The following is a 12,382-nucleotide window of genomic DNA, read 5'->3' on the forward strand; positions in this document are numbered from 1 at the left end:
ATTTTTAACCTCAGACTAATTTCTTAGAGCCTCAGGGCTAGTACTGATTTGCTAATCTCCAGGTTCTAGACTCAGTAGTACCTCTGTTGCTCAGGAAATGAAAAATCAAAGTTAAGGTCTTCAGAAAGCTCTGCTGTAGGTCTTTGCCTCGAGAACACAGACAGAACATAAATTCCTAAAGTATTTTAGCTAACACTGAGACAATTAATCATTCATGAGTCTGAAGAGTGACCAATTTCTATTCATGTTTTCTATATGCTTACACTTATTTTGGAATGTAATTTTTACCAATGCACTTGCACAATAAAAACTGAGAAGAATGACTATAATAAATGAATTTAAATTCAACCAGGTCTAGATTAGGAAAACAAAGTCAATATTAAATATTGGCATTAATCATATTAATGCTAATTAATAATAATAAAATCAGCCATCTCTGTTACCTCAGGCAACACAAACACTTGCATGTGTAGTATTTCTCATAATTACTTATCTGTTCATAAAAACTAACAACTGTCAACTTTCTATGGGCTATATATAATCACACTCATAAATAATCCAGATCCCTGAGTTTTTCCGTCCTCCTTTCTGCTGTCCTTTGGCTCTTTTTTTTTGTTTTGTTTTGTTTTACAATTTTATCATTGTCATAAGGGAGTGAGCAAGGGAAAAAAAGAAAGGTGATAAGAAGAAAGTTTAAAAGAATTCAAGATGACACCAGGGAATTATACACTTGTTTTTTTACACACTCTCTCCTTGACTGTAGCCATTTACCTAATCATGCCCCAAAATTATTAGCTGATACCAAAGGCAAATCTGTACTGTACCCTAGTAAAGCACCTATTAAAATACTCACCCGATCTGCAACAACAGCCTTTCGCTTACTGGCATCCCCTGATAATCCTGCAGAGAAGCAAAATTCAGCATAAAAACAAAATCCATAATGTGCTAACAAAAGGCATAATTATAACAATCCTTAGATATCAAAGTATTGGCTAATATGCCATAGTAAGAGCATCTCACATCTATTGGATCAGATAACCTATCAACGTACTTTCTTTTTATTCCAACTATAAATTCTCCTTATGAAATTAAAGAACTTTAAAATCAACATTTAAAATTCTATGTCCTGTATTTGTCATTAACCTTTTTCACTGGAAGTCTGTAAGGTTTGATGACATCTTGTTTAGAAAATATTTGAACGCTATGCTAAAAAATGTCCTATGAGTGATCAGTATTCATTTTCTCTACTCCAGAAAAACAATGTCTACTACACTGGTATTCTGTCAACTTACCCACTACTGCTTTTGCTTTTCCTTCATGGAAAGACCATGCAAGAGCCAAGGCTTCTGTAAGACAATCTTGTTTCAGAAGATGATCCACTCTCTAAAATGAGTAAATGAGAGAAGCTAAACCCCTTTGTCTGACCAACTACTAGGTAGAATTCCTATTCTACCTAATACCTTTTCAGACGTTATTGCTTAACAGCTAAAATTATTCCAATAATCATGTGACTATGTTATTTCTATGAAAACAATTTCTTAAAGCACTACATAGTACAGTGATTGTATGGGCTAATACAGGTAGCCACAAGGCCTAAATATGAAAAGAGGAAATAGCTGGAATGTCACTGTAACAGAAAAGGTTAGTTGTTTACCACAACATCCATTCACACCCTCCTCCCTTGTTTTTAAAATTTTTTTAATGTTTTTATTTATTTTGGAAGGAGAAAGAGAGATAGAGCGTGAGTGGGAAGGGGTGGGGGTGGGAGGAGAGACAGAATCAGAAGTGAGCTCCAGGTTCTGAGCTGTCAGCACAGAGCCTGGCGTGGGGCTCGAACTCAGGAGTCGTGAGATCATGACCTGAGCCGAAGTCAGACAGACACTCAACGGACTGAGTCACCGAGGTGCCTCCATTCCCTCCTCCTTAGTAACAAATCCCAAGTTTACCTGAGACAGCAATATACCAGCAAAAGGACACTTCTAAGACTCCCTTGTAGCCACTTGGGGCCATGTGACTAAGTTCTAGCCAATGATAAATAAGTGGAAAAGTTTGGCCTTTCTTGGGGATAACCTTAAAAGGCAGGCGCCAGCCCTTCTCTTCCCCTTCCTCCTTCCTGGAATGTGGACTTAACAGCTGGAGCTCCGGCAGCCACAATGGAACATTAAATGACTTTGAGACTAGAATCCACACACAAGAATGGTGGAATAGGACAGTATACTAAAGACCACTGAGCTGCCACACTAGCCACAGACTACCTACTACCTCCAGATTGTTTTTACATTAGACAGAAATCTTATTGAAGCCACTGTTATTTTAAATTTCCTGACTTTTGTAGCTAAATCTAATCCTAATTTATAGTCAGTATTAGGAAATCAAGTACCTAATAGTTATAAAGATTTGATGTATACTTCTGAAATTAAAAAGCACAAATCCAAATAATCTTTTCCTGCAAAGTCAAAACACAATGTTAAGATGCTAATCAATTCAACAGCTCTAGCATATAAAATTACTTTGAACTCACCTCTCTCCAGCTTCTCAGCATCATCACATAAACAGACTAGAAAATAAAGAAACAATAATTAAAATGATCATCTTTAACAGCTTAGTTTGGGAGACACATTCGTCCCAGTCCTGCATCTCATTTTACATCTCTTTAGGTAAAAATATTTCATAGTACAATTAGAAGTATTTACTAAAGGGTTTTCAAGGGCCCACATTAAAGAGTAAATCAAACAAATATTTAAAGTTAAGTCTGCAGTCCAAGGAATTAATTCCACTGGCAAGAAACAAAGAATGCCCCAAATCTCTGTAATATTTTGAATTTTAATAATGAATATTTCTCTAAGTTAAAAAAAAAAAGCAAGGAACAAATTGATATACAAGCAAGCTCTTATTCCGGTGATTCTATTTTAAGTCAAATACCTCAATGCATTTTAATATATCCTAAGCTGATCTAAGCTAAAGGATATGACAAATATACATGATAAGCTATCTTCCTCGTCTTGAAAACCATAAATGTAAAGATTATGAAAGTATATCTTTGAATCAAGAAAATAAGCATCCTAGAACCTAAATGAAAGTAAAAATGTCTGACAGACAAAATAAATTAGCTAAAAATCACAACTATATACCCCTGAAAGGGGCACCTGGCTGGCTCAGTCATTAGAGCATGCAACCGTTGATCTCAGGATTGTGAGTACAAGCCCCACACTGGGCACAGTGGTTACTTAAAAACTAAATCCCCTAAAAAAAAATAAAATACACACACACACACACACACACACACACACACACACACACACCCTAAAAGTGTTAGATTCCTGATGATCAATATGCACTCTGTAATGCACTGCTCTCTGTACCAGCAACCCCCTTCAGCCGCAACTATCCTGGCACAAACAGATGTCAAGTCAGAGTGGAAGAGCTTACTTTTGTCCCCAAGTAAAAGATCTGACCACCGTAACTACTGATGGACTGATAACAAGCCTTCTCTCCAACCAAAGCCTATAAAAAAAAAAGTAAAAATAACATGTATTAGAGAATTGACATTTTAAAGAATGTCAATTACACAGACATTTTAGATCAACAGTTTTATCCTACAAATTAGTGAGGGAAAAATGTCAGTCAAGCGCCAGTCAGTGAAGTGGCAGAAAAGACAAAGTGCAAAAAGTTAATTCTCTGCCTACCCACGGCCTTTTTATTTTTCAGAATAATACAAAAATGGGAAGAATAAGCCAACTTTCTAAATCTAAAGGGAAAATGCTGCAACCTGCCCATTACTGGAAGACAGGTATTCACTGCTTCTGACAAAGAATAGGGCTGTTTGAAAATGGCACCTCTATGTTCTTTGAAATAAACATCAATATAAAACACAAGAAGAAACTGGAAGACAAAGCAGAATAATATATGGAAGTCAGCATAGCCCAGCAAAAGAGAAATGAAACCTACCATGTGATAAATTTGGATTGCCAATTTTGGCTCGGTCACTTAAGGTATGACCCTAAACATGTTTCAAACTTCTGATATTCATCTTTCATCTTTGAAAAACCATGCAGTTTCCATGAAACTTAAATATATTAACATTTATAAATGTCCCAAAATATGCAAATGGCCAATAACTGATAACTAGGATAACTTTTAAACTTAAGCTATGAAATTTAAAAACATGTCCAAAAGTAGACAGAATACTCTCCATCCATTAATCAGCTTCATTAATTACCAGTATCATCACCAATCTTGTCTCACCTATATTCCCACTGACTCCCCTATACACAGTGTAATTTTGAGATGAATCTCAGACTTTGAGTATTTCATTTATAAAAATTCAGTATATGCATAAATTAGTCCTTTTTAACATAACCACAACTTCATTAGCATATTTTTAAAAATTTAACAATCATTCCTTAGTATGAAATATCCAGTGTTTAGATTTCAAATGGTCTCATAAATGTCAAATGTTGTTGAGATTTTTGTTGTTTTGTTTTTGCTTTTTCTACATTTCATTTGACTAAATCTAAGATCCAATGAAAGGCCACATGTTGGAGCTGGCTGATAGGTGCCTTAATTTTCTTTTAATTTATAGGTTTGACTCCATCTCTCTCAAACCTTTATTTTCCTTGAAGTTAACTGTTGAAGAAACTGGAACGCTTAATTCCATAGTTTCCCACTATCTGGATTTTGCTAACTGCATCCACATGGAATCTTTTAACATGTTCCTCTGTCTTCCATATTTTCTCTAGAAGATGCTTGATCAGAATCAGCATCTTTGATTTTGGGGGGTTTTTTTGGCAATACTACTTTAAGTATGATGTTAGCTTTAAGATTTTGTAGATGCCCTTGATTATCAGGTTGAAAAAGTTCCCTTCTATTCCCAGTTTGCCGTGACTTTCTCAGGAATGGCTATCGAACTTTGTCAAATACTTACTTCTGAGATGATATTATGGTTTTTCTTTTACAATCAACTAGTACGGTAAATTATATTGATTTTGAATGTTAAGCACCCTTGCATGCCTTGGATAAACACCATTTGCTCATTTTAGTACTCTTATTATACATTGCTTATTTCCATTTGCTAATATTTTGAGTATTTTTGCTTCTATGCTTATGAGGATATTAATCTGTAGTGTTCTCTATTGTAGTATCTTTGTCTGATTTTATCATCAATCTAATCTCATAAAAAGAGTTACATGCTCCCTTTTCCTCCATTTTTTAAAGATTTTTGTGTACAGTTTTTTTTTTTTTTCCTTAAATATGATAGACTTCACCAGTGAAGCTGTCTGGGCCTGGGGCTTCTCTGTAGAGAACCAATCATTTCTTTAACTGATGTACAGTGACTTAGACTTTCTATTGCTTTTGAGTCAGCTTTGGTAATCTGTGCATTCCAAAGAATTTTTCCATTTCACCAAAAGTTGTTGAATTCATTGGCATAAAATTATGCACATTATCTTTTTAATATCTATACTCTCTACAGTGATAACACCTCTTCCATTCCTGATACTGGTAACTGTGTCTTCCCTTTTCCTTAATTAGTCTCACTAGAGGCTTATCAATTTTATTTCTCTTTTAAAGAACCAGCTTTTGATTCCTTTGATTTTCTCTAAGGTCTGTTGATTTTCTATTTAATTGATTGGTGTTCACCTTTTTATTTCTTTCTTCAATCTAAGTTATATTTCCCTATTTCCTTAATTAAGGTAGAAGCTTAGGGCATTAATTTGAGATTTTTCTTCTTTCCTAATATACGTATTTAATGCTGTAAGTTACTCTTAAAAACTGATTTAACTGTAGGCCCCAGATTTTGATATGTCGTAATTTCATTTTCATGCAGTTTAAAATATATTCCAATTTCCTCTGAGATTTCTTCTTTGACTCATGGGTTATTTATAAAAGTGTGGTTTAAATTCCAAATATTTGGGTTCTTCCCAGACTTACTCTGATGATTCCTTCAACAATTTATGAAAGTTTGTTTTATGGCTTATCATATAAGCTATATTGGTGCATACTCCACGTGCTCTTGAAAAAAGTTTGTAACTTGCTTTTGTTTGGTGGAATATTCTGTAAATGTCACTTAGGTCAATTGGTCAATCAATAGTGTCTAAGTCTTCCACACCTTTAATGATTTTCTGTCTACTAATTCTATTAATGACCGAAAGGAGTTTTGTGTAATTGTGGTTTGTAAGTTTCTCCTTTCCATTCTGTCAGTGTTTGTTTCACATGTATTGGAGGTCTGACATTGGGTGCTTAAATCTTTAAGATGGTTTATCTTCTTGTAACCCCTTTTTACCAATTTGAAATTTCTCTTTATCTCAGACAATATTTCCTACTCTGAAATCTAGTGATTATGATTAGAGTTTGCAGGGTATGTCTTTTTCTATCATCTTTTAATTTATCTAGGTCTTCGTACTTAATGCGTTTTGTCCACAGCACAGATTTGGTTCTTAAATTTCTTTATCCAGTCTGACAATCTACCTTTTAATTGAAATCTTTAGACTATTTCCACTTGCTGTAATTGATATGGTTGGCTTTAGATTGATGATCATATTAACTGTTTTTTCTACTTGCATTGTCTGTTCCTATTTTTTAGGCTTCACTGAATTTTTTTTAACATTCCATTTTGTCACTACTATTAACTTATTTAGTTACACATCTTTTTTTCAGCGATTCCTCTAGTGTTTACAACATGTAACTTTAACTCATCTCTATCTACATTTAAGTAATATCATACTATTTGATGTATAATGTAAATCCTTATAATGATATACTTCTATGCCCCACTCCCTGCTATGCACTATTTTCATCATACACACTACTTCCACATTATCATAAACATTACATTATTTTTGTTTTAAACAGTCAATAGCTCTTGTTAAATAACAGTGCTGAGATATAATTTATATACCACATAATTCACTCATTAAATGTAAAATTCAATAATTTTAATACATTTACAGTTGCCCAACCATCACTAAAATCCAGTTTTAGAACATTTCCATCAATCCACAAAGACCCCTTTTATTCATTTCCAGTCAATCCTTATTCCCACTCCCACTCTCAAGTAACCACTACTCTACATCTATCTCCGTCAACTTGGCTTTTCTGGACATCTCACAGAATCAATCTTTCCATATGGCTTCTTTCACTTAACATAGTTTTTGAAAAGGTTCATCCATCCATGTTGTAGCACGTGTCAGTAATTCATCCTTTTTATTGTGGGACAGTATTCTATTACATGGCTATGTCACTTTTTATTCATCCACTTACCAAGTGGTGGACATTGGACTGTTTCCATTTTTTGGCTATTATGAATAATGCTGCCATGAACATTTGCGAACAAGTGTTTCTGTGGACATATTTTCACTTCTCCTAGGTATATACCTAGGAGAATTGCTCAAATGAATCCTTATGAATATGTTTAACATTTTGAGGAACTGCCACAATGTTTTCCACAGCAGCTGTACCATTTCCCACCAGCAGCATATAACAGTCCCATTTTTTCCTTATCTTCACCAATACTTATGACTGTCGATGTTTTTAGTTACAGCCGGCCTAGTGGGTATGAAGTGAATATCTCATTGCGTTTTGATATGCATTTCCTTAATGATTAACAACGCGGAACATGTTGGCTATGCTTATTGACCATCCATATATCTTTGGAGATCGCTCAAATTGTTTCTGATGAGGAATCTGCTTTCATACTTACTGTTGCTCTTCTGCATTTAATGTGCCTTTCTTCTCTAGCTGCTTTAATATTTTTCTCTTTAACTACTTATTTTGAACAATCTATATACGGTTTTATTTTACTTGTGCTTGGGTTTGCTGAGCTTCTTTTTTTTTAATTTTATTTTTTTAATTTACATCTAAGTTAGTTAGCATATAGTGCAACAATGATTTCAGGAGTAGATTCCTTAATGCCCCTTACCCATTTAGCCCAACCCCCACTCCCACAACCCCTCCAGCAACCCTCTGTTTGTTCTCCATATTTGAGAGTCTCTTATGTTTTGGTCCCCCTCCCAGTTTTTATATTTTTGCTTCCCTTCCTTATGGTTCATCTGTTTTCGTATCTTAAAATCCTCATATGAGTGAAGTCATATATTTGTCTTTCTCTGACTAATTTTGCTTAGCATAATATCCCCCAGTTCCATCCACATAGTTGCAAATGGCAAGATTTCATTCTTTTTGATTGCTGAGTAATACTCCATTGTATATATATACCACATCTTCTTTATCCATTCATCCATCGATGTACATTTGGGCTCTTTCCATACTTTGGCTATTGTTGACAATGTTGCTATAAACATGGGGGGGGGGTGCATGTGTCCCTTCGAAACAGCACACCTGTATCCCGTGGATAAATGCCTAGTAGTGCAATTGCTGGGTCGTAGGGTTGTTCTAGTTTCAATTTTTTGAGGAACCTCCACAGTGCTTTCCAGAATGGCTGCACCAGTTTGCATTCCCACCAACAATGCAAAAGAGATCCTTTCTCCACATCCTCACCAACATCTGTCATTGCCTGAGTTGTTAACGTTAGCCATTCTGACAGGTGTAAGGTGGTATCTCATTGTGGTTTTGATTTGTATTTCCCTGATGATGAGTGATGTTGAGCATTTTTTCATGTGTCAGTTGGCCATCTGTATGTCTATTGATGTCTTTTGCCCATTTCTTCACTGGATTATTTGTTTTTTGGGTGTTGAGTTTGATAAGTTCTTTATAGATTTTGGATACTAACCCTTTATCTGATATGCTGTTTGCAAATATCTTCTCCCATTCCGTCAGTTGCCTTTTAGTTTTGCTGATTGTTTCCTTCACTGTGCAGAAGCTTTTTATTTTGATGAGGTCCCAATAGTTCATTTTTGCTTTTGTTTCCCTTGCCTCCGGAGAGGTGTTGAGTCAGAAGTTGCTGCAGCCAAGGTCAAAGAGGTTTTTGCCTGCTTTCTCCTCTAGGATTTTGATGGCTTCCTGTCTTACATTGAGGTCTTTCATCCATTTTGAGTTTATTTTTGTATGTGGTGTAAGAAAGTGGCCCAGGTTCATTCTTCTGCATGTCGCTATCCAGTTTTCCCAGCACCACTTGCTGAAGAGACACTGTCTTTATTCTATTGGATATTCTTTCCTGCTTTGTCAAAGATTAGTTGACCATACGTTTGTGGGTCCATTTCTGGGTTCTCTATTCTGTTCCATTGATCTGAGTGTCTGTTCTTGTGCCAGTACCATACTGTCTTGATGATTACAGCTTTGTAATACAGCTTGAAGTCCAGGGTTCGCTGAGCTTCTTGAAAATTTGTGTTTATAGTTTTGGAAAGTTTTTGATCATTCCTTCTTCCATTTTCTTCCTCTTTTTTTTTTTTTTTAAACATTTTTATTTATTTTTGAGAGACAGAGAGAGACAGAGTACAAGTGGGGGAGGAACAGAGACAGAAGGAGACACAGAATCTGAAGCAGGCTCCAGGCTCTGAGCTGTCAGCACAGAGCCCAACATGGGGCTCAAACCCACAAACCACAAGATCATGACCTGAGCTGAAATATGATGCTTAACCGACTGAGCTAATCAGGTGCCCCTCTTCTCCTTTTCTTCAGAGATTCCAACTGCTCATATGTTAGCCTACTCAATGTGTCTCACAGGTCACAAATATTTTTTTTAATTATTTTTTCTGTGTTTCATTTTGGATAAATTCTATTGCTCTATCTTCATGTTCACTAATGTTCCTATAAGGTCTACTCTCTAACATTAATCTCATCCAGGGCATTTTTCATTTCAAGCACTGTAATTTTTATCTCTAGAAGTTAGATTTGTACTTTTCTAAATATCCTTCATGTCACTACTTAACTTTTTGGATATATGGGCTATAGTTATAATAACTGTTATGTCCTTGTCTGCTAATTCTAACATCTGTTTCTGGTCTAAGTCAGTTTTGATTGATTTGTCTCCTCACTCTAAATTGTGTTTCTCTTCTTCTTTACATGCCTAGTAATCTCTGACTGAATGGCAGACACTGTGAATTTTATCTTGTTGGGTTCTGGACATTTCTGTTTTCCTATTGATATTCCTGTGCTTTTGGGGGGCACCTGGGTGTCTCAGTTGGTTGAGTGTCCTACTCTTGATTTTGGCTCAGATCACGATCTTTTGGCTTGTGAGATGGAGCCCAGTGTCAGTCTCTGCGCCAACCAAGCAGAGCCTACTTGGGATTCTCTCTGCCCCCTCCATGCTCACACTCACTCTCCCTCTCAAAATAAATAAATAAAACATTACAAAAAAAATATTCTTGTGCTTTGTTTTGTGAGGTAGTTAAGTTACGTGGAAACAGTTTGATTCTTTCTGGTCTTGCTTTTAAGATCTGTAGTAGGGACCAGAGCAGTGTTTATTCTGGTCCTAATTATTACCCACTACCGAACCAAGATATAACCTGAGTATTCTACCCAATGCCCTATAAATCATGAAGCTTTCCATTCTGGCTGGTATAAACAAGCCAGTGCAAGCACTGGATACAGTTCCTTCCAAACCTATCACATAGTTCTTGGAGTTCCCTCATATGTATCTGTTGATCAACTGTCTGCTGAACACCCAAAGGGAACCACAGGTATGGTGCTGTCTGTCCTCTCCAGTACACTGTCCTACACTGTCCTGTAAACTCAACCCACCTTAGTCTTCCACAGTCTCAGTTTATAGAGTCCTTCGGACTCCAAGTGGGTCCCTCACCCCTGAGCTACAGCCTAGAAACTCTCTCTAGGCTAGAAGCTAGGATAATAACAGGGCTCATGCCATTTGTTTCCCATTTTGTCAGAGATTGCTGGCCTTCACTACCTGGTAGCCAGTATCTTGAAAAGTTTTTTTCTTTCTTTCTTTCTTCTATATGGGAGAGTTAATCAGTGCCCACTAATCCATCTTGGCCAAAAGTACAAGTTCAAAGTCAAACACCATTTTTAATAACCATTCTAACACAAGAAAATACGTAAGTGTGGGATAATAATTAGTCTTTAGTGAACTCTACTGCATTACCATTTCTTAGTCTGGATTTTCTTGGTTTCTAAATTCTGAGGATGGAAGACCCTTTCACATATTTTTTAAACGCTGAAGTCCTAATATCTCAGCGAGATGTGACCAATGGCTGCATATCACACAGTAGATGCTCATTAAATATAAACATCATTACTTTTTTCTTCCAAGAAATTAACCAGGAAAGCCTCTAAATTTCCTGCTTAGAAATTATTGCTTTTGGAAACAAGAGATCACAATTCAAAGAAATTTAACTGTAAAGTGCATGTGTAAAACTGCCTTTAGCAAAAGGCTATCATTGTGGTTGCTTAAAATACAGTAAAATTAACACTAAGATCATACTTCTGTGTCTTCCTTCTCTCTCGACTCCTACATTTCATATACCTGTTTCTAAAGAACCTTCTTTCCTCCTCTCAGAGCCATCTTTACCTTTTAGTTCCCACAGCCACCACATCTGCTAAAGCCTTTACCAATCACCCAAATATTTCCAAAGCCTCACAGGCTATTTGTCTCCAGTCATTCAGCCCTTAAATCTATCAGGCTTATTGCCACCATATTAAACTTCCTAAAATATTCTGCTTTTATAATTTCTTTCTCATAAATTTTCAATTTCATTTTATTATTTTAGTATAAAAGTTAAAATTCTTTGGTATTATATTAGTCACATTTTTTTAATAGAAGACAACAGGAATTACTGTTTTAGTTCACATCCCTGAAGACTCATAAACACACCCATATCCACTTCAATCTAGTAGCTTTTAAAGAAACACCTAACTAACTCCTCAGTTCCTATTTCTAAAACAAACAACAAAATACCAAGTTTATCAAAGCAGTACTAAGATAATGGATTGCCCTTACCAGTGCCTGGCTAACATTTCCTCCGGTGGCTAGGGATTTGAAATGGCTGCTGTTATAGACCAACTGAACTTCTGAGATCTCCACTGTTTCCAATTCCTCTTGAGTCTGCCGGTCGATCACATGCAACTTCTCCACGCTGTCCAAGAGCACAACTGTACGTGAGTTTATCCACTGCAAATCAAGCACACCACAAAACAAACGTGAGGCCCATCCCACATCATTCAAGACAAAAAGGAAGCCTGGCCACTCAGGTTAAATTACGTTGAGGATTTTATCCATTCAGTAACTTGATAACAAACAATCACAGCAAGAACTACTCTGGTGACAGTAGTGGCTACACTGTGGTGGGTGACAGTGCACAACACAGTATGGAGTCTGACAGTGTTAAAATGACTCCTAGTATTTTAAAAAGGTAACTAAGAGCTTTAACAGATATATTACAGGATATGTTAGTTTCAGTACAATTATAAGGTACACTGGCACAAACGACTTAAGGAAAATGACAAAATATGCATTTCTTGTGTTTCTGATATTAAT

General features: G+C 36.0%; 1 protein-coding gene across 8 annotated transcripts in view; it reads right to left on the reverse strand.

The window, feature by feature from the left end:
* VPS8 (VPS8 subunit of CORVET complex) overlaps positions 1-12,382 on the reverse strand; it is a 250,022-nt gene that overhangs the window by 188,004 nt on the left and 49,636 nt on the right. For all 8 annotated transcript variants that reach the window (XM_007083608.2, XM_042956666.1, XM_042956660.1 and 5 more), the window contains 5 exons: positions 11,846-12,016; positions 3,430-3,504; positions 2,522-2,557; positions 1,293-1,383; positions 854-900 (listed from right to left, as the gene is read on the reverse strand). In XM_007083608.2, coding sequence (XP_007083670.1) covers positions 854-900; positions 1,293-1,383; positions 2,522-2,557; positions 3,430-3,504; positions 11,846-12,016 — 420 coding nt within the window. The remainder of the gene's footprint in view (positions 1-853; positions 901-1,292; positions 1,384-2,521; positions 2,558-3,429; positions 3,505-11,845; positions 12,017-12,382) is intronic.

The sequence above is a fragment of the Panthera tigris genome, chromosome C2 (assembly GCF_018350195.1).
Source record: "Panthera tigris isolate Pti1 chromosome C2, P.tigris_Pti1_mat1.1, whole genome shotgun sequence".
In the NCBI taxonomy this organism is placed as follows: domain Eukaryota; kingdom Metazoa; phylum Chordata; class Mammalia; order Carnivora; family Felidae; genus Panthera; species Panthera tigris.